The sequence below is a fragment of the Vigna angularis genome, chromosome 6 (assembly GCF_016808095.1).
Source record: "Vigna angularis cultivar LongXiaoDou No.4 chromosome 6, ASM1680809v1, whole genome shotgun sequence".
In the NCBI taxonomy this organism is placed as follows: Eukaryota; Viridiplantae; Streptophyta; class Magnoliopsida; order Fabales; family Fabaceae; genus Vigna; species Vigna angularis.
In genome coordinates, this window is record NC_068975.1 from 16310511 (window position 1) to 16335024 (window position 24514).

Consider the following 24514-nt stretch of genomic DNA (forward strand, 5'->3'; position numbering starts at 1 on the left):
AGAGCTTGCCACGTGGCAGCCCTCTTTCTCACCCAATTAGGGTTTCAGATTGGGAAAGGGCTTCCCCTTTGCTCCTGCGGCGGTTGCTTTGCTTGGGATTTTTCTGCAGGTTGCTGATGATGCTGGCAGCGGCGGCTTTGACGAGGAGATGGTGGATGACGGTCCTTGCGGCGGCGGCTCAACGAGGAGATGGTGCGGTGAGGATGGAGGTCGCGGCGTGATGGGTGTGCGGCAGTGACGGACGCGATTTGGTGGTGATGGTTTGATGCAGTCGCGGCGGCTTGTGAGAAAGAAGATGTTGGCCGCCATGGAGGAAGGTGGAATCGCGACTCTGGGTTCTGTGATTTTTCTGAGTGTAGGTGGTGAACATTAACGGAGACCGTGCGACGTGGTGGCGCCATGGAGAAGAAGGTTTGTGCGATGGTTGATGGTGGCCTGTAGTGTCGCGGCGGCAAGGATGGAGGAGAAGGCTTCGCGATTTGGTTTCGAGAATGGAGAAGATGAAGATGATGGTGGTTGTCGCGAGGAGCGTGGTGTCGCGGCGGGGGCACGGCAGTGGCTGTCCGGTGACGGAGCGGCGCGGCGGGAAGGTGGTGGCGGCTAGGGTTCTGTTGGAGAAGGTGGAAGATGATGCTCATGGGTTAGGGCTGAGGTGGCGAAATGTGGTTGGCTAGATCTGTGTGGGGAGGATTTGGACACGTGGCATGATCTGGTGGAGTCTAGCTTAGGAGGGGTGTGTATAGGAAACTTAGGGAGGTGTAGTAGAAATGGCTTAGTGTTCTGGGCTTGGTCTTTGGCCTGTTTCAGAAATAGGAGTGTATGGAGGAATTTTAGGGGGTGTAAGAATAAAGTCTGCCATTTTGGCCCATTTGTATATTATTTTGCAACTAAAATCTGATTATGGGCCTTGAATTGTCATTTGAACCAATATAACTTATATTCTCAACTGTACAAATAAACATTAGAACATCCAAGAATAATTTATGCGCTAAAACTCACTTTTTACGTCTCTTTAATTCTCAAACCCAACAATTCCAATCATCACAAATTCACTTAAAATCAACCATTTAAGCACAATTATCTCATCAAAAATTTAAATTTTAAAGCATAAATGTGGGCATAAATATGCACTCATCAATTATCAAATGTAATTTTTTTTTCATTAACTCTTTCAAATTATATCACCCAACAAATTATATATTGAAATACAAAACAAATCTGAACTTTTTGTTTCTGAAAATTGAAAATGATACCTACAAATTGTTTTTTTTTTACTTGATTTGGAACATTGCTTGATAAGAAATTGTTGCTATACAATATTAATTAGATAAAGGTAATCGGTAATTTAGTTTTACTTATTTTCTGATCTAGTTTAAAGGAAAACTTCAAATATAATTTTATTTATAGAAAAAGGAACTTTTAACCTAAAATTAACTTATTAAAATAATTAAAAAACAATTCAACATTAAACACGTGTGAAGTACATATTATCTATGCATCAATATTTTCTAAATTATATATGAACTTCTCAATAAAATATAAACACTTCATCTTTGATTAGAAGATATACAAAAAAAAAAAAATTGACTAGAACTCTGATCACACCGACCTGTGTGCACAACATAATATGCTTTGGACCTACCACTTTTATCCTTGACAGTGGTGGTGGTGGTAGAGGTAAGCATGGTGGTGATGCTAGAGGTGGAGGTGAAGATGGTTGTGGTGCTATAATTGGAGGTGAAGATGGTGGTGATGGTACAAGTGAAGCTAAAGATGATGATGGTGGTGGTGGTAGTAGAAATAGAGGTAAAGATGATGATGGTGGTGGAGATGAAGATGAATATGATAAATTTTTCATAATTTTTCTTCGATTTTTTACATTTGACACATCGATTTCTCCTTTTTGACATTTCTTTTCTTTCTCTACGTATAAAAAACATTTTAATTAATAATTATACTCATTCTAGTTATAATTTGCTACATAATTGGTTTTCACGTTAATAAAAATTATTTATAAAAAATAAAGCACCTTTTAACAAAATTCTAACTCAATATATAAAATAAAATAAAATGACAAATAAAATTTAGATTTTAAAAGAATTAGAATAGATTTTAAGAAATCTATCAAAATTAATGAGATTTTACAAATTAAATTTCGTTTTCATGATAATGTGATGCATTTAAATTTATAAACTAATAGAAATCTAGCAAGATATTACTGTATTAAAACTAATTAATGAAATTTTAGAAAAATAACTATAGTCAAATACAATATCTTCCTATTATGATTGTTCAAATTAATTTACAAATTAATCACGGTTAAAAATCTAACAATATTCCTGATATCGAATCAGCAAATCTTTAATCATCTTATCCTATCTATTTTAAGTCATATTTAATTAAAAAATTATATAAATAATATATAGTAAATATTATTAAATGATTACAATTTGAAATACATTTACAAATAGAAAACTATATTAAATAGTCTTTTGGATATTACTATTATTATATATTTTTTCTATTTCATTCTACTATTACGTCAAATAAACATGTGAATGTAAGTTTTTCAATCAATTTCATAATAACTGTCATATTATAATTATTAATACATTGTTTATGTCATATATTATTATTTTGATTAATAAAGGATTTATTTCTTATATCTGTGTTTAAGGATTAAATATGTGTTTGTCCCTTAACTTTCATATAAAATTAAAAACAAATTCTTTTTTTATATGAAATTTGAATATATTTTGGTCATAAAACTATAAAAGGAATGGATATAATAATTTGAATCCAATTACCTTAAATTTTAGTGACATATCAAACATATTTTTCAACTAACTCTTAATATAATTAGGTTAAAAAAACTATATTAATCTATTAAGTTTAAGGACTAAAATGTATCAAAATTTAAAAAAATTTCAATTTCATATGAAAAGTAAAAGATTAAAACATATTTAATTTTTATTTTAATGACATTACATCAATTTGAAATAAAGATCTATATTTACTTATTTAAAATAATGATCCTTACATGAAAACAGTAGGATAAAATTGAAGTTATATATCGTTATACATTATACTAAAAATTAAAATACTAAATGAAGAAGTGAATTTCAACATACCTTAATGGAACATCTCTTTGTGTATTTTTCCTTTCTAAATGTGATTCATAACAATTTGAAAGTTGTTGGTAGTAATCTTCTAGTTGAAACAATTCTTTTTCAGTTAAAAGTGTGAAACATCTTAAAATATTAGCCAATTCAACATGGTTAAAATGACTTAGAACACAATATATTAAGAGACTCTACCAGTAATACTTACAAACAATTCTTTCAACGTTTTCAAGTTTCTCATTATGACAATCAAATAAATGATAAAAACTTGAGAGTTAAAAGAAAAAAAAGTAATAAAAAAATAAAATGTAAAAGTATTAAAGATTTTAAATAATAAAACAACGATAAATCATAAAAACTAATGATAAAAAGATACATAAAAAAAATAAACAATAAAAATGATTTTGATAAATTTGATTTAATTAAGTTATGCACAAAAGTTACGAAAGATAAACTTAATCAAAAATATAAATAAATTCTTTTTTTAAACAAGTAAATAAGATAATAAAACTTAGAAGATAAAAGTTCATCAAACTTAACAATAAGATAAATACAAAAATTATTTAAATTTTCAATTATTTATAAAAAAGTTGTATTTATATTTTAACACTTATATCTAATTCAAGTTAACTTATTTTAATTTTGTAGGAGATAATTGATAATGATTATTGATAAAACAAAAAATATATTTTATAAAATAAAAAAAAATGAATAAAACATATGGAAATTAAATATTCTCTATTAGCTAAACATTTAAAGAAACCACTTTTGAGAAAATGTAATTTTATTAGTAAAAAGTGAATTTTGAAATTAGAAATCATGTATCACTATAGAATGGAGAGATCTTAAAAAAATAAGAAATCTAAGACACATGCGTACACATGAGTTTTATTTTTAACTTACTTTTTAAATAATATGATTATTTTTATTTTTTTATAAATAAATTAATATATATTTAATTATTATAATTATATATTTTAATAATTATAATAATAAATATTATAATAATTAGATATGTATATTTAATTATTATAATAATTAATTATTATAACACTAAAAGTAATACTAATAATAATATTGTTTTATTTATTACTTTAATAATAATAATAATATTGTTTATGCTAATAATATTAATGTTGATGCTAACAACAATAATAATAGCAATGCTTAATATTAAAGCTAATAATATAATTAGACTAATAATAAAAATAATAGTAATAATTTTACTAATAGTCTTTATTTAGAATAGAAGAAAATATGAACGACCGCTAAACGATATAGTTTTAAGAAAAATATCTAATATTTACATTGCTTGATAAGAAATTGTTCCTATATATTAGATAAAGATATTATTTTCTGATCTAGATTAAAAGGAAAACTTCAAATATAATTTTATTTATAGAAAAAGGAACTTCTAACCTAAAATTGACTGATAAAATAATTAAAAAACAATTCAACATTAAACACGTGTGAAGTACATACACCTCATCTTTTATTAGAAGATATAGAAAAGAAAATTGATTAGAACTCTGATCACATCGACCAGTGTGCACAAAATAACATTTGAAAAACTAATTCCAAATAACATGCTTTGAAAAATTAATTCCTCGGATAACTGCTTAAAATTCAAAGTCAAAAGACCTATGAGAAGGGGTCATTTAAGGAAATATTTTAAGTGAAAATGATTATTCGAACAAAAAATTAATTTCATTAATTCCTTTCTTTACAACACTTATCTCAGAATCTATTATGTGTTAAGGGACTTTTATGTGCCAATTTTCATCTTCCATTCGTTACTATTTCTCTATATTAGAGACTGCTTTTGATGTTCGAATAATATCTTATTTTTAGATGAATAATATCTTATTTTTAGATTCATATTTGCCAAAATTGAGTCATTGAATTGAATGAAGAAAGTAGCCAAAGCAGCCCAAACATACATAAACAGGGTATAAACTGCAGAATCAACCATCTTCTGAAAACCAAAGCATCAGTTTTATTGAATTTAATTTGAAACTTATCACACATTCAAGTTCACCAGCACCATCCATGAGATCCAATCATCACAATTGGAAAACCCAACCCAACCAAACCAAACTTATTCAAAGACCACTCATCCAACAAAAGAAACAAACCAAACTTCAAACTTCAAACCTCAAAACAAAGAACCCCACCAAGAAAAACAGTACAATACAGCAGAAAACAAGAACAATCAAAAACCATGAATCTTGATCTGGTCCTTTCTGACAAGGCCTGCCTGGATCAAGAAGTGTGAGACGTTCTTGCGCTGATCACCTTGGAGCTGAATTATCTTGCCAAGCTCCTTGTCCTGCACCACATTGCCGTTGCAGCAAAACTCTTTCTTGAGGTCTTTGAGAATCTTCTCGTAAAATCAAACGCCAGGTTAATTGGGTTATAGCATAAGATTAACAAAGTTAATCTCATAACATATATATCAAACAGCAATCACGATCGACATGCACCAAACCTTACAAACCTTAAAAAACCTAGAAAGTTGCGAACAAAACGTCTATGATTCGATAAACTAAAACACAATAACCTATTAAAACATTATTCATCAAGCAACATGTCTGAGAAACCACACAAAACCCCGTTTGACACAGTCAAAAACATTAAACAGAGATCACAACCAAAGTAAAGGCCCAGAAACAACATCAAAGAGGAAACGGAAACAAACCTTGATGAAAGAGAGAAGACGGTTCGAGAAACTTGAGGAACAAACCTTCACAATAATACTATGAATGAAGAACGTGACGGGCTTACGCATATATATATATATATAACAGAGCGTGGGAGAGGCGGTGCAAGTGTGTGAGGGCCACTAGTTTTTGGACGGCTGAGATTTCGAGAGGTGTACACGTGGCGGTGATTACGGGATTCTCGTCGAGGTGGAAAAAGAAGAGGTTCGTTTGGGTAGAAAGATAAGAGAATCCTATTCTTATTCGGGTGCGTACACTGAATGAAGGAAAACCAAGTTGCATCCAAACAGATAATAGTTGAAAAAGTGGGACCCACAAATATGTAGAGAAAGATTCAGAAGCATCAAGAAACGGCTAAAGTTACATTATCCTTTCTATTTTCTTTTTCTTTTTTTCAAATATTTGATTAATTTCGATGTACAATTTTGAAGTATATTTTGGTTGATTAAAGGAATAAATTTATTCTATTTAAAAAATTTGATATTAATTTTATTATTTTTGTTAGGATCGAACAAACTTTACAAGACCTAATTGCTCTTTTGTTTTAAATTTTTAAAATTAAATATGTAGGCAGGCAACTATAAATAAAATAAAGGATTAAAACAATAAAAATTAATATTATTAAGTTAATTTCCTAAAGTCTTTCGTGTGTTGATTCTGTGATCTGTGACCAAATGTTGTTCAGTTAGGAGGAAACTGAAATTTCTGCGTTGTATTCTCTTAATTAATTTATTCTACTTTTCAACCACCAAATATTTACTTTTAATAAATGGTATGTATTACAAAATAATTTGATATATGTATATTTCGGATATAAAAAAATAATAGAATAATACCTTATAATTTAAAAATCATAAATTCATCGTATAATTACCGTTTTAAATAGATATATAAATCTAAATTTCACATTTATATAATTTCCAAATTTCATAAATATAATGAATTTATGATTTTAAATAAATTTTATATTTATTTAAAATCACAAATTTATTGTATTTAACCATTTATTTCAATAATACAAAGAATAATTATATAAATGTATCATTATAAAGTATAAATTGTTTTCTACAAATAATAAACGATAAAATAAATTATTCAAATATGGGAAAAATAATTATATAAATTTATCAGTATAAAGTAAAAATTGTTTTCTACAAATAATAAACGATTAAATAAATTATTCAAATATGTAAAAATCTGCTTTATATAATGTTTTAACATGTTTTTATATACTTTTTAAGATAAGTAAAACAAATCATTTTTACTACTTATTATTAGCTGTACTCTTTGTATTTTTTTTCACAAATTATATTCATGTCTTTTAAAATGTACGACGATATCTATCTAAAATCCTACAACAAGAAAAGATTTTGAATAGTATGTGAAAAAATCAACAAGAAATCAATAAATTTAGTTAGATTATCTTTTATATAAAAAAATTATAGTAAGTTTAATAAGAATCTGATTTTTATTTTTCGAAATCTTTTAGTTAGACTCTTAAATTAATATACATAAAAATATAAAGCAAATCTTTAATCTTTTATCAATTTTTGCTCTTAAGTTTTTGGAATTAGCTACATCAATTGTTATTGTTTTAGTTGTGTCAAGCCGTCAGAGACTAACTTTAGGGATTTAATTCAAAAAATTCACTTCTCAAAATAGTTATAAAAAAAATCAGTGATCCAATTATAACTACTTTTATTTTTTTATATAATTATATTATTGATATAGAATATATATATATATATATATATAATTAAAATTTCTGAAAAAGTTTAAGGGATGTTAATGTAAAGCTCATGATTTTCTCTCAGTATTATTATTATTAGTAATGTTTTTTTTTAGAAATGTGATAATAAGTTTATATAAAAGAAAAATGGTAAGTTAAATATAGAATTACAGTAGCCAAAATGCTAATTACCCTTTGTGGATTGAAATCATAATAATAATGATAGATTAAAATAATAGTAATAGTGATGGATTAAAATAATAATAATAATAAAATATAGATTTTTTTTAGTCTATAAACAGGGAAGGGTTGTTTTTGAGGAAGGGGCTGGAAGAAATCTGTAACACCTCATAGGATATATTACTAATAATAATAATAATCTTGAAACATGAATTTTATGAAAGTGTTTATTATTTTTTTTTTAAATATACCACACATAAACAAACCATACACACATCATAAGTTCATACATTACAACAAACCAAATTTTAATTGTTTCTTAAAATAACAAAATCAAACGACCATAAATAAGAAAACATTATAAAAATCCCAACAAGTTTTATTTCTCGTCTCTCTCGAAGAGTTATTCCAATCCAGCTTTATCTACAATATCATCTACTCCCGTACAAGTACGATCATCGTAGGTGGAAACCACAACCACAACATTTCAGGGTGAGTAACCAGAAATATCACATCATAAACCCATTTCATATAAACTATAACAATTTCCATGATTTAATATAATTCGACACACATGACATTGCAGACTAGTCCTTCATAAACAATGTCGTTTACTTGTAATTCGTCGTCATAACCTGTTCTCAATAACAGGCGACCCGAGTCGTCTTCCATCGTGACTTCAGACCTATCTTCCTGACTCCTCAAGGACTAACGAGTAAAAAGATTGATATTACACGTAACGATGCACTATACTCAACACGAGCCGAAGTCATTGGGCGAGACATTCACCTCCTCTCGCAGAAGAAGGTGACACTCGAATCTCAGTCTCACGCGAGACTAGCAAAAATGCTCAAAAGACAGACGAAGTTACAAGTAAATAACATAGTGTATGTACCACCTCCAACAGAATAAACGTGCTCAATCACGAATTCATACATATTCTCAATAACATGTATAAATAAACCGATATTAGATCAAGAAAATAACCAACAATTCTCAATAATTGTTTTAAAATACTCCCAAAGAAAATTACGGATTCATATATTATCGCCGAACGTTATTTGGACGGACACTATTCACCGAATGCCACTTGGACGGACGCTATAAGCTCAAGCATAATCAGGCCGAACGCTACAAACCGAGCACCATAATAGATTGAGCACTATTTGGCCGAACGCTAAAAACGAGCATCACAGATTAAGTACTATTCGGACGAACGCTTAACCGAACACTTTACTGGATTTAACACTATCAGGCCGAACGTTAAAACCGAGCACTATTCGGACGAACGTTCAGAGATTAAACCTAGTTCGAACACTACCTTTGACGAGTACCTCCTGAGGATTAACATCATCGAGAACGAACGCTCACGATCACAATTAAACCAAGACCGAACGTTCACAAGCCAAACCTAAGAATACCAACTTAAAGCCGAACGCTCAAGATTACTACCCAAGAATTCTAAGTTAAGAACGAATTCTTATACTCACTAATATCTCAATACCGAACACTCAAAATCAAACACTATTAATCCGGACACCATTAGGACGAACGTTTTGATTCTTGGTCGAACCCCTAGGTCGCTTTGCCGGACACCTAAAGTATTGGACGATCGTCTAGAATCCTGGCCGAATGATTACAACTTATTCGAACAGTATTAAATTCACACTTAACCGGACACTATCAATTCAGGTATCAACCGAACGGTATTAAAAAGAAGTCTTGACCGAACGACATAAATCAGCAGCTAACCGGACGATGCAAAAATCAAAACTTAACCGATCAGTAGAAACTAATGACCGAACGCTCATTAGTCACTAATACCCTAAAGTCGATCGTTCAAGATTCAAAACTTAAGAATAAGTAACTTAAACCGAACGCCCAGTTATACCCAAAAAAACGAACGTTCAAGATTCATACCTAACAATATCAAATCTAGATCGAACGCTTAATTCACTAAAACATCAAAACTGGACGTTCACCGAAACAAGCCCAGAATGAACGTTAGCGCTCGTTACTGGAGGATACAAGACCGAACGGTTATTTGGCCGACCACTATTATCGAGCACTGTTGGGACGAACGTCTAATATGTTACTAACTTTAATCCAAGGACGAACGCTAACGCTGGTACATAGAAAATAAAACCGAACGCTCAAGTATTTTGGCCGACCACTAATTGGTCGAGCCATTTGGACGAATGCGCGTTCTGCAGAATTCTGCAGAATCGCACCAGATTTCCGGAAACCCCAATTTCATCCCCTTCTTCCCAGATTTGCATCAAATACAAATTATTTCAGCAATCAAAGAAATAAATCTAGCTTCCCTTACCTTCTACCCCTCATACAATATACATGCACCATCAAACATACATATATAGTCTAGTTTTTAACTACCCCAACATGCATACAATTATATAAATCCTAGTTTCCTCCCTTACCTCTAGTTCCAGTGAGTTTCCAAAATCCTTTGAGTTTCAAAGCAAAGACCAACAAGATGCCTTCCTTCCCTTGCGTAGTAACAATGTTCTCCACCCGTCCAAAACTATCCTCCAAGCCTACTATTTTGTAGATTTTTCCCACTCTCTCACACATAATATGGTTTATATAAGATGGTAGGGTTCTCATTAAGTCCTGCTCATGTTTTGTACGCACCATGCAACTTAACTATATGTTTCTTTTACTTAACTCAATAATCTATCCAAAACCCTACAAAACAAAAGAAGCCAAGCTATGGAAAAATATTTCAACACCTACTACCAACAATGTCACCTTCAAAAACTCAAATCATGCAAAAAGAGGAAGCACAAGTATAAATCTATGTTCTCTCTCCTATCATAAACATGAAAAGCCAAAAGCATAGAAAATTCCCTTCAAGCCTCTTACACTTTCAAGTGCTCCACCCAACCATGCCTTCTCACCATTTTTCTTTTTATTTTATCACTATAAGACCCACACCTCCCCACCAATGAAAATAAAACAACTAGGAAACATTACTCAACCATTCTTTCAAACAATTTTCTAAAATTAAGATAACATTAGTTCTAATTAATTTATTTTATTCACTTTCTTAATATTTTCATTACACAAACATATCATAATTAATTATTTAGTAACACAAAATATAGTAAAATAAAAGTATATTTTTATTTTACACAGGTCTTACAAAATCAAATTCTAAGAGAATTTTAGTTGTTAATTTCATTTTAAGAAGAAGAGAGTTATCGAAAATTGAAAGCAATTTTCAACTGAGAGAAAATTTCTGGAAAAGAGGTAGAGAGAGCTAACTCTCTTCTTAGGTGCATCATAAATGTATATTTTAGGGTGTATGATTTTTTATATGAGCATGTTGTATTTTGTACTACCTATATATCTGCATAGATTTTGGTTGTCCATGACTATGTTCTTTTTCGTGTTTTCCATCTTTGAGTTACTACAATAAAACGTTAATTTTCACTTTATTTACCGTTAGATTTAACATAAATTTTGATATATGATTCTTGAGATATATTAATACACTTTGACCCCTCAAAATTTTAATTTAAGGTTTATAATTAAAGAAATGAATTTTGCAATCTTAAGTAAAATTAATCCTCACTTTTTTTCTGTCTCAAAGTTACTTCGGTAAAATTTTAATTCTCACTTAGTTTACCGTCAGATTAAGCTCAAGTTTTATATATGATTCCTAAAAGATTTTACTCCATTTTGACTGTTTGAATTTTTAATTAGAGATTTGTACTTAGCGGAATAAATTTTGCATCTTTGAGTAACATGATTAACATTGTAATTCTGTCTTTAAGTTACCTAAGTAAAAACTTTAATCTCCGCTTTGTTTACCATTAGATTGACCTAATAATTTTATATATGGTCCATAAGATATATAAAATAATCTTGACCGCTCGGATTCTTAATTGGACTACTTTGCTTAGAGGAATTAATTTTGTATTTTGGATAGATCTAAAAACTACTCAAATTATGTTTTTAAATTACTACGATAAAACTTTATTTTCAACCTAGATAACCGCTAAATTAATCTAAAATTTTAATATGTAGTTCCTAAGACATATTTATTCACCTTGACCGTTCAAAATTTTAATTGGATATCTATATTTGTAAAATTTATTTTCGGGTTTATTAGAAAACTCAATTCCACCTTAAATTATGTTTTTGAGTATGTAAAATTAAGATTTTCAATTCATTAACCGTTGGATCGAATTAAAACTTTTAAAGTAAGTTCTAAACGTGTTGTTATTTACTTTGGTCGGTCAGATCTTTAATTAGAAGCTGTAATGAAATTATTCATCCCACGTAATACTATAACTAGTTAAATTGTTAATAATATTTGATCATATTGGGTAGAATTTTGAATAATTGTATTTATTGAATTGTATCATTGACTTGAATATTATTTTATGTTAAGCTATGAACATGATTCTGAATCAAATATGTATTATATGATGAATGGATTGATGAATATGAGCATGATGTGAGATTTGGTCAAGGGTCTCAGAGAGACTTTATGGTTGTAATTAATTAGTGTACACATTGATGTTGAGGGTCCTGTTGTTGGAGCTTATCCTGATACTCTAATAATTCTCAAGTAGAGAAAGATGAGTTATGTTGTGAGAGGGGCTAACCTTGTGGATAACATGTAATATTGTATTTGAAGTGTATATGTAAAGAGCAGTGGAGGCCACCACAACTGCACAATCTTCTGTGATTTCGCATCAAGGTATCATCCGGATGAGTGTCTCTAGCATGATTATTGTATGATGAAAGTGTGATTATTGTATGATGAGATGGTCGCGTTTAGCATGATTGTTATATAATATGATTATTGTTATATGTAGTAAAATATTTATGCATGTTGGATGAATTATATGTTACATGTTAGCTCACCTTACTTGTTTGTGATTTTTTGTAGTGTTTGTACTTGTGCAATGATCGTATAACTCATGTTGTTATGCGGGAGCTCAGATAGGAATGCAGATGACTCTAGAGTCGATGATTGACGAGAGAGGGGATTGATGATGAGTGTTTTATTTAAATTTTATCTAATGAAAATTTATAATGATGTTTTCATAAATTTATAAGATTGATGTATAAATAGAAATCGACATTTTTCTTAGTAAATAAAATGAAAAATTTTCCCATAACATTCTAGGGTGTTACAGTTGATTTATTAGACTTTTGTAATATTAACAACGAAGATAATTGTGCTTGTTAAGATGATTTTTTTATGCAATAATCACATTAAAATTTATTCTTAATTTGTTGACATTGTAAAAAAAATAAAATAAAAATACATAAAATATCCCCCTAAAAATTGTTATAATAAAATCTATTATTATGAAATTATTTTCTCTGGAAGTAATTTATAATTCATTTTGAATGATTTCTAAGAATGATTAATTAATTGTTTATTTTGGATTTTTATTTTCAAATAATTGCATTAAAATAGAATTTGTAGTTTGCAGAATTGTTTTTTCTGGAGTTGAAATCATTGTTCACATTTTATTTGCAGGTAATGATGCTTATGGATGTGAAAGTGAAAAAGAAAGGCAAAAATACGAATTATTGGATCCATAATTTGTAATATGAGGTGATGGATGTATGAAGAAAAAATAGTATTCAGAGAGTTTTTATTTAATAGGCATCCACAATTTTAAAATAATAATTTTAAAATTCCAAATATTATTTTATCCAAAATATTCGAGAGAAATAATGATTCAGAATGCGTTATACATTATTATTTGGAAAATATTAATCTATAATGAATTTTATATTGTTCAGAATATTTATTCTATAATCATAAATTTTATTATAAGATATTTCGAAATTATGTTTTTTTGAATGAATTTTCAAAATGAATTTTTAAGTATTAAACTGTTATATTATGTCGCATCAAACAGACTTATTAACTACTATTATAAATTACATATTTGCTTAAAAATCAAGTTAATTTGGTAATTCTCTTTTGTTTATTTTAAAATGATGAAATTACGTAAAGAACTATGATTTTCTTAAATATAATTTTAAATTTTCACATCTACTACTGTTGTAAAACCCCAAGCCCCAAAAATAACATTTTAGTGGTACGTTAAGGAAAATGCTTTAGGATTGTTTTATTTTTAATTTAATTGAGTCAAAATTTGTTCTTTATTTTTAGGATTGAGTTAATTTTTCAATTATGCATTAGAGTGGTAGATTAAAATTAGGATCAAAATGTTAGTGGGTAGTTATTTTTCAAGTTTTAAATACTGCAACGTCTTTCTTTATTTTTCATTTAATAATACATACGTTTTTGGCTCTCTTGTTTTGCTTCTAAATATTAACAATTGGTATTAAAAGCTTTATTTTTTTAAGGGCTATGTGAGTCTTTGTCATGAAGCAAGTCATAATCTCTCTTTAATTTGTCACCGGTGTTCGATTCGAGAATTCGAGCTGCAGAGAATGAAAGAAACAGAATCAATTAAAGAGTATTCTGATAGGTTATTGGACATTAAACCAAATCAAATTGCTTGGTTCTACATTCACCGACTCAAGAATTATTCAAAAAATTCTTGTAATAGTGCCTGAAAAATTTGAGGCATCTATTTCAATCTTGGAAAATACTAAGGATCTAAATCAAATCACTCTTGTAGAGCTTCTCAATGTTTTGCAGGCACAAGAGCAAAGAAGAGTCATGAGGCAAGAAGGTGCCATTGAAGAAGCCTTGCAAGCCAAACATCATAAGAATGCACAGAACAACAAGAGAAAAAATTTTATAAGAAGAATTAAAATCCTACTAGAGAATCTTCAGCCAACAACAAAACAAGAGTCAAGAAGGGATCCTACCCTCCATGTCAACATTGCTATAATAAGGGTCATCCTTCCTTCAAATGCTAGAGAAGACCAAAAGCTAAGTGTACCAAATGTAACCAAATGGGGGTATGAATATGTAATTTGAAGGAGCAAGAATCAAGAACAAGGTGAAGAGGCTAAGATTGTTGATCAGGAAGTGGATGATTAACTATTTGTGGCTACATGCTTTGCAAGCAGTGAATCAAATGAAAGTTGGTTAATTGGATGCACAAATCATATGACTCATGACAAGGAGTTGGTTAGAGATTTGAAATCAACTAACATCACCAAAGTCAGAATTGGCAATAGGGATTATATTTCTGTCAAAGGAAAATGAACTGTTGCAATTACAAGTTGTACAGGAACAAAACTTATACAGGATGTTCTCATTGTTCCTGACATTGAGCAAAATTTATTGAGTGTGGGTCAACTTATTGAAAAAGGCCTTAAAGTTATTTTTGACTATGAATATTGCTTGATTAAGGATGCAACTAATCAAGATATCTTCAAAGTAAAAATTAGAGGAAAAAGTTTCTCACTCAATCCTTTAGAGGAGAAGCAATTTGTTTTTTCTCTCAAAGAAGATTTCACTCAAGTTTGGCATAAGAGAGTAGAACATTATCATCATCAGGGGTTGTTGCAACTAAGAGAACAAGGGTTGACACTTGATGTTCCCAAGCTTAGCGATACAATCTCAAGTTGCAAAGTATGTCAATTTGGAAAGAAAAAAAGAAATCCATTCCCGAAGTCAATATGGAGAGCCACTCACAAATTGTAGTTCATTAAAAGGTAGTCTCTATTTCATTACCTTTATTGATGACTTCACTAGAATGTGCTGCATTTTTTTCTTAAAGTTTAAATTAGAAGTAGCTCAGGGTTTTTTGAAGTTTAAGACAAAAGTTGAGAATGAAAGTAGTTGTAAAATTCAAATTGTAAGATCTGATCATAGAAGGAGTATACTTTAGCAGAATTTGACAGGTTTTGTGAAGATACATGCATAAAGCATCAGCTTACATCCCTTTACACACCTCAACAAAATGAAGTTAGTGAGCAAAGAAATAGATACATCATGGAGATGCCAAGATGCATGTTGTATGAGAAGAATTTGCCAAAAAACGTTTTGGGCAAAGGCAACAAATACAACTATGTTTCTTCAAAATAGGTTCCAACAAAGGCAGTGAGAGAAATGACACCATTTGAGGCATGGTATGATTATAAACCATCTCTAAAATTTCTTAAAGTATTTGGTTGTTTGTGTTTCACTCATGTTCCACATAGTAAGCATGACAAGCTTGATAGGATAGCTTCACTAGGCATCTTTATAAGCTACAGTTTTGTCAGTAAAGCCTATAAAATTTTCCAGCCACAAACCAGAAATATTATTATTAACAAGGATGTTCACTTTGTAACACCCAAATATTTTAAAGGGTATTACTGATAGTAGAGACTAAATTAATTTGATATCTCATATAAACAATCAAACTTTATTTCAATTACTCCAAAGTACAATACCAAACATACAAACTTTAAACAATATAGTCTTCACCATTGAAATTTCAACTTATAAGTTTTACACAACATAATCTTCCCAATACAAATTTATTCTTTTTACAAAAATCCCTGAAAGTTTTTCCCCGCATCTCTCTCATCTCTAAGCTTTTTCAACCGCATCTGCAACATTATCTAATCACATATAACATGAGTTATATGATCATAGTACAAACAAATAAGGGTAAGCCAACCATATCATAAAATCATTAAACTTGTAATAAAAATATTATAATCATGTATTTTTGCAATTGATAAAATATCATTATTCCGATGTCATTAATTCATCATTATCAAAATCATCTTTCTCATTTCCATAAATCTTACAAGTGTACCATGCTTACTCATGAAGCCTTATGGTCAGACCGCTCTCTGCCTGCTTCCTTAAGCCTCACTTATATACTATGTCTTACTTTCTGAAGCCTTATGGTCAGACCCCTCTCTGCCTGCTTCTATAAACCTCAATGTTACTTTGTTCATACCAAACTCTCATGGTATAACTCGATCATACTACTCCCGGTAGTAACATCATTTCATAAGTAATGAATTTCTCATATCCACCCCAACATTTCATAAAACCAACAATTCATACCCTCTTATCCACCTAACTCAATCATGTTCATTCTTTAATCATGAATTCATAATAACCCGTTTTGGTATCAATAAATTAAACATATTACCAAATATCATGCTTCATATTATAAACTCATTTTGCCCATAACGAGTATAACTCAACATATTTTCACCAAACAAAGATTATGGATCAACCAAAATATATCAACATATCTTAGGAACTACATATTAAAGTCTGGGCTCAATGTAATAAAATATATATGAAATTTTTACCATGATAATATTATGCATCTACAATCAACTTGTTTTATTTTAGTTTTATTCTAGTATAGATTTTTCTTTACTCCAATTGGTCACCGGAGGGGACCCAGATGTCTGAACGCATCAGACTCACCTTCGACGCCAGCACATATGACTAGTCACAACTGACTGGACCAGGTCAGGGCTGCTCTATGATCAGGGATGTGCCAACTCAGGTTTTTAAGGTTCCTCTATCCTACCAACAAAGAAAGGCCCTCAATAATTAACAATTGATTTATTTAAATTATCTACCATGTTCTCTTATGCTCTAAATTTGAAATGCCAAATTTTAATGTGTTCACTTCCTCTCATAGCAACCTCAAACAATATCTGTACATCTATTTAATACCCATATATAAGCTATTTCAGAACCCTTACTTCAGACCTTCCAACAAGATCAATTTCAGCCAACAAACTCATTCAGAACAGATTAAATTCATCACATCACAACATGTACAATTTCACAGTTTCAGTCACCATACCCAATATAATAAAAGTCATAAAATAGTTTCACAAGAGCACATCAGTTCAACATTCATATGCAAATATTTTATAAAATAAATTCATACAGAAATAATTAGCTCCCATTACCATCAAAATAATATTAATATAAAAATTTAGGGGAATCAAGAAGTTGAATCTGGCAGTGCCGGTTAGACAACTTCTCATCCTTCCAGAAAGATGCAATAAAAAAAATTATAAAACAATAAAATTTCTGGGGAAACAAGAAGTTGAATCTGGCAGAGCCGGTTAGACAACTTCTAATCCATCCAAAAATACAATATAATTAAATAACGCGAACAATAACATGTCTGGGGAAACAAGAAGTTGAATCTGGCAGAGCCGGTTAGACAACTTCTAATCCTTCCAAAAATGCAATAAAATAAATAAGTAAAGCAATAAATAGTTTGGGGAAACAAGAAGTTGAATCTGGCAGAGCCGGTTAGACAACTTCTAATCCTTCCAAAATACAATAAAAATAAATAAGGAAAGCAATAAAATGTTTGGGGAAACAAGAATTTGAATCTGGCAGAGCCGGTTAGACAATTTCTAATCCTTCCAAAATAAAAAAAATAAACAACTAATAACATACAAATGGCATAACATAATCAATATCACATTTTACAGCTATCACACTTGGATATCATCACAGAAGCATACTCTTATTTAAATTTCAAGATCATACAGAAACAAAATACTCCATATTCAAGATTAAAGATCAGACAAAAGGAGAATATAGCATATTCCAGACTCAAGATAATACAAAAGGAAATACTCAAAGTTAGCTCCCCTTACCTCTATTCCAGACTTAGTTTCCTCTTCTCAAACCGTTCTCCGGAAACTTCCAGAATTTCCCCTCTTCAACTAGAATTTCCTCCAACTCTCTTCTCTCACAATTTCTCTAGAATTTTGGTGTAAATCTTCAGCCTCCCCCCTTGGCTATTTATAGCCAAAAATTTTACTATTCATTTTTACTATTCACTTTTACTATTCATTTTTACTATTCAAAAATTATTTTTTTATTCACCATTCTTATCTCTGAATGATTAATTCTACGTGGAGTGTTCTCTTCCACAATTTATTTTAATATATATTTTTTTTAACCATTCACTATTCACTATTCACTATTTACTATTTACTATTTACTATTTACTATTTACTATTCACTTTTCTTAAAAAAAAAATCCTAAATAAGTTATTAAAAATTTGAAGCTCTCCCTCTAGAATTACTATAATTTTATATCCAAAAATTTACATTTTTCTATCCATTAAAATTATTATTACTAATAAAATGCTAAAAATTACTATTAGAAATATATATATATATATTTTTTATGGGTCTTACACACTTCATGGAGGATGATAACGGTATTTTCAACCGTTATCATCCGTTTCCAATTTGGTGTCTCGTAGGTTCGTATAGAGATTCCTTGCGTTTCAAGCAATCGGCGAAACATTTCTTTGAGTTTGGCAATTTTTTTTCAAGGTAAGGGAAACTAGATCTATCTTAGATTGTGTTTATTTATTTTAAAATAGAATCTATAAGAACAATATGATGTATGGACGAAATTGTGACAGTAATACAGTATTGGTTAGGTGTAAATAACGATATTTGGTATTATGAAGAGTTTATGATTGTAATAATGTGAAACTAATGTTCTATATTGTTATGAATATGGGTGATGAAGTTATGTTGTTGTTTGAAGTTGAATTCAAAATGATTGTGATGAAAAATGGTGAAGTTCTTTGGTTTTAGGCCTAAAATGGGGGTTTGTATGTATGAGTTTGAGAATTTGGGGCTGAGGTGAGGAAACTATTGTCTAGGTGTTGTCATGAGGTAAATTGGGACTTGTTAAGAGGGCTCGATGGTTGAAAACTGTTAAGTAGCAAATTGAGGGTTTATAGTTGAAGTTTTCAAGTGTTTTTGGTGTAAAAAAGGGGTTTTGAGTAGTGAAATTTTGAAGTGGTGAGTATAAATTGTTTTGAAAGGTTAGAGATATGTTATTATACCTATTAGGACTTGTCTAGGTACTAAAATCAGAAAAATCTTTCATGGAAGTGATATTGGCTTCATAAGTTGAGTTTCTAGTCCATTTTAGAGGTTTTAGGTGTTGGGAATTGAAAGTAGGAAGGTTGCGATGAAACTAAGGTGTTGGAGGGTGCTAACAAGTGTAATTAGACTGGTCTATGTAATGGGTAAATTGATATGTGGGTTAGAAAGTGTAGAATTGAAATTGGATAGCTTGTGGAAGTGAATTTGTGTTTTAAAGTGTCAAATTGAATTACAACAGGGTTGTGAAAGTTTTCTCAAGGTCTAGAGGGTCCTAAAGACCATTAGAAGTTGGGGGTAAAGTGTTCAAAGTGAGAAAATTGAGTCTTCATCTTACTAATAGCGCATGAGCGCCCACATTTAAGCACCTGTTTCTAGAGGCGCCAGCGCTGAGCGCCAACCCCTAGGCGCTCGAGTGTTATTGTGTGCCACTACACCTATTTTTGGGGGGTTTTGAGGGTTCTGGATGTCCTATTTAGACATTCTTTAGGTCATTTTAGGGGTTTTCAGGGTTCTAGATGTCCTTTTTAGACGTTCCTTAGGTTGTTTTAGGGGGTTTTGGACCCTTCTGGAGCTCTTGGTGAGGGTTTCAAAGTTGTTTTCCTTACCTAAATGTAAGTATCAAGATGCCATAAAGAAATTGTGTTATTATGTGACTTCTAGTGACTTGTAAGGGTGTTTCTGGTTGTTTAATGTATAATGAGAGGTTTCATGTGATAGTATGCAATGTGGTATGGAAATAAAGTTATGAATATGACTATGTATGAGATGTGATGATGATGTTCAAATAATGTGTGAGGTGTGGATTTCAAGTATCACGTGAGAAAGGAATTCCAAGGAGGAATATCCTAAGTTGGTTATGTTGTGTTATGTATTGAAGTAGGGGCTCCTAGATTAGAAAATGATCCTGACACTCTCAATAACCCCATCTATGGACACTGGTTAGAACCATAGATGTTTGACAGATTAACCTTGATGTATGACATTATTGGTGGTTGTTGAGGATGTGGTTATTATTATTTCGGAGCAAGGTTGCTCCACCATACACGGGTGCAGGTTACCCATGAGTCCGATTTCAATGCATCTATCAAGATAGTAAAGGGTTTCAAGTGGGAGGGACTAATTTCTTTGTTGATTGATTCATAATATGCATGTATATTGTGATTGTTTTAAATGGTATGTATAATCTTTTGATACTCTACCTTACCCTTGCTTTTGTGTTGTTTGTCTTTGGGTATGTTTTCACTTTTGTAATAATCACATTAATGGTGTGAGCTTAGGGAGACCTTGGTGCATCGGGTTTAGTGCATCACGATTTGTAGGTGGGGAGGAGGAGGCCAGGGTGCTATCTTCTGCTTACACAGAGAGAAAAGCCATCAATCGAACTCAAAGAAACAGGGATACCAACTAGACATAACTATGACTACACAAGAAAAGCATAGTACACTCCTAACTTATAGGATTCCTAAGGAAAGAACTGCTCTGATACAAAAAAGTAACATCCCAAAATATAGCATTTAACTATATAATAGTCATCACATGTTTAATATGATAGATCGGATATAAATTATAATATAAAGTATCAACTTACAGTTATCAAAAAACAACTATAAATTTTAAACTTTATATACAAACGGTCTAAACAAAACTATGTACAATACTGCTCTAAAGGAACTATACTGCAACATTTCCTCCATCAAGTGCTTGCTCTAGGGAAACCTCCTCTCCCTCTGCTCACACCCATAGGATGATCATCGTAAAGGAAAGAACCCATCAACATACAAAATACAATCACAACAAAGGGTAAGCTAGTGTAAAATAAAAGAACAATCAATAAAACTCCATAAACTACATTACATTCAACACGCATAATAATTCTACTGCTTTGCAAAGCCATTGCCAATGAGTTTCTCCCTTCCACACTCACAAGGTTAGTTTATTCCACGCCTTGGATCATATTGGAAGCACCCAAGACTAAGACCTCCTCCTACTCCTCACGACATGGATCAATCCTCTCTACTTAAGAATGAAAGACCATTGGAGTTTCAGAATAACCCCCAAGACTAAGTTCCTACATTCATTCTAAACATACTTGAATCTCACCAAGAGAAGTAAGAGAGAACGAAGAGAAAATGTTTTAGAAAGATAGAGTATTCTTAAAGTAATAAGTCGAGTTCATAAAATTATATTTATATTATAAAGTTATTTTATAATAAAATACTCGGTCTCAATATTTTAATACACCTACCAACTCTAATAATCTATTTTCTAGGTTCTTACATTCTCCCCAACAACAAAAATTTTTTACCTCGAAAATTAGACTTACTAAAGAACAGGTGAGGATACGACTCTCTCATGACTCCCTCTAACTTCTAGTTAGAGTCACCTGTCCTACTATCCCAGCCAACCCTGACTAAACTGATGATCTTTCCTTTAAGTTGTTTAGTTTGGCTCTTTGATGAATCATTATTTTATACTATTCACTTAGCTTTCCACACAAAATTATATTAGTGAATTGTGTTTAATTCTCCATCATTCTCTCATTTTCACTAATTGTGCTTAATTTGATCAGTAATTCATATTTTCAATCAATTTGGATTATCTGAATCTAATTATTCTCATTATTAATTGTAGGATAATTTTGGAATTATGATTAGGACTTCAAGAGGGTTGCAACATCATTTAATTTCATTTTGTAATTTTAACTATTTTAGTTTTGACCAGATTTTTTTGGACCTATTTTTGGTCAATATTTTGTAAGAAGCCCATATAGAGGACATTTTCGTCTTTTGTCCTTTTAAAAACCCTAAATTAAATTTGGGAAGCTCTTTCTTCTCACGTTTACTCTCCATTGATGCGTTTTCACACCCCCCCCCCCTTTGGGGGTTTTAGGTTCTTTCTTCCATTCTCGTTTTATGTATTGAATTCATTTTATAATTTAGGCTTAAATGCTTACTTCATCCCCATGTTAAGAGGTGAATTTCTGTTTAGTACCCGGTTTTAAAAATGAAGATATTGAGACCCTATGTTATGAAAAGTATATGAATAAGGTCCACAAAGAAAAACAAGTTCAACAAATCATCAAAGAAAAAGCTGAACAAGAGAGAGAAAAAGCTGGACAGTAGAAGAGAGAAGAGAAAAAGTACGGCCACATCAACATGGACTTAACGCCGTTGTTGTCAACTTAACGAACATGACCTTATTCATACATTTTTCATAACATAGGGACCTAATGTCTTCATTTTTAAAATCGGGTACTAAACAGAAATCCACCTCTTAACATGAGGACGAAGTAAGTATTTAAGCCTATAATATAATTGCAATTTTCGTTTTCGATAGTGCCTTTTATTTTCAATTCCAGTTTCGTTTTCCTGCTTCCATTCTCGCATTTTCAATTTCATTCCAGCACTTTATGTCTTTGTATTCTTAAAGTAATAAGTTGAGTTTATAAAATTCTATTTATATTATAAAGTTATTTTATAATAAAATACTCGGTCTTAATATTTTAATACACCTACCAACTCTAATAATCTATTTTCTAAGTTCTTACATTCTCTCCAACAACAAAAATTTTCAACCTCGAAATTAGACTTACAAGAGAACAAGTGACTGATCTAACTCCCATGTAGAGTCACATGTCCTACTATCCCAGCCAACTCCGACTAGACTAACGGTCTTTCCTCTAAGTTGCTTGGTCTGGCTCTCCACAATCTTGACAAGCTGCACCTCCACTGAAAGATAATTTCTGACATGCACATCCTTCACTTCTAACACCTGATACGAATTAAGCACATACTTCCTAAGTTGTGAGACATGAAATACAAGATGATGATTCACCAGCTGGGGAGGGATGGCTATCTCATACGCCACTAGCCCTACTCGTCTCAAGATCTGGTAAAGACCAATGAACCTGAGAGATAGTTTCCTAGAACGAATGGCTCTGCCCACACTAGTAGGAGTCAGTCTAAGGAAAACATGATCCCCTACTACAAACTCCAACGGTCTTCGTCTCCGATCAACATACGACTTCTGCCTAGTTTGAGATGCTCTCATCCTCTCTTGTATCAGCTTCACCTTCTCAATAGTCTATTGAATCAAATATGGCCTAGTCAACACAGACTCTCCCTCCTGAAACCAACAAAGAGGCGTCCGACAACGTCTTCCATACAATGCTTCGAACGATGTCATACCAATGCTGGTCTGATAACTATTGTTGTCGGTGAACTCCACCAACGACAACACTTCATCCCAAACTCCCAAGTGATCCAATACACACGTCCTCAACAAATCCTCAAGTGATTGGATCGTTCTCTTTGATTGTCCATTTGTTTGGGGATGATAACCTGAACTCATATGAAATACGCTACCCAACTCACTCTACAAAGACTGCCAAAATTTTGATGTGAACCGTGGATCTCTATGTGATACTATGCTTGACGGTGCACCATACAACCTAACAATCTCTCTGATGTAGAACTGAGCAAACTTTTCCATAGACATCCTCAAATTCATTGCTAAGAAATTGACACTCTTAGTTAGCCTGTCCACAACAACCCAAATGACATCATGACCTCTAATTGTCCGTGGTAAATAGGTAACAAAATCCATGGCTATGCTATCTCATTTCCACTCAGGGATCTCCAACTGCTGCAACAAACCTCCCGATCTCTGATGCTCCACCTTAGCTCTCTTATAGGTTAAACACGAAGAAATAAAGTGTGCCACATCTCCCTTCATCCCAGACCACCAGAAGGATTCCTTAAGGTCTTGATACATTTTATTCATTTCAGGTGCATACTAAAACGACTCTGATGATCTTCCTCAAGGATTAATCTCTTCAACTCACCATCATTGGGGACACAAATTCTGCCTCTGAATCTCAGTATTTTGTCAACCCCCAAAGCAAATTCTCTGTCTTGCTTAGATTCAATCAAACCCACGAATCTCTGTA

At 31.3% G+C, this 24514-nt stretch overlaps 2 protein-coding genes across 2 annotated transcripts; one reads left to right on the plus strand and one right to left on the minus strand.

Annotated features, from left to right (window-relative positions):
* The first annotated feature begins 457 nt into the window (after positions 1-457).
* LOC108330299 (glycine-rich cell wall structural protein 1.0) lies at positions 458-1907 on the plus strand. Its single transcript, XM_017564790.2, has 3 exons — positions 458-590; positions 808-871; positions 1661-1907. The coding sequence occupies exons 1-3, from the start codon at positions 458-460 to the stop codon at positions 1905-1907; spliced, it is 444 nt and encodes a 147-aa protein (XP_017420279.2).
* A 3188-nt stretch (positions 1908-5095) lies between these two features.
* Positions 5096-24171, minus strand: LOC108330300 (uncharacterized). The gene is made up of 3 exons (XM_017564791.1): positions 23992-24171; positions 23159-23649; positions 5096-5512 (listed from the first exon to the last, which is right to left on the minus strand). The coding sequence occupies exons 1-3, from the start codon at positions 24169-24171 to the stop codon at positions 5335-5337; spliced, it is 849 nt and encodes a 282-aa protein (XP_017420280.1). The 3' UTR covers positions 5096-5334.
* Between the last annotated feature and the right edge of the window lie 343 nt (positions 24172-24514).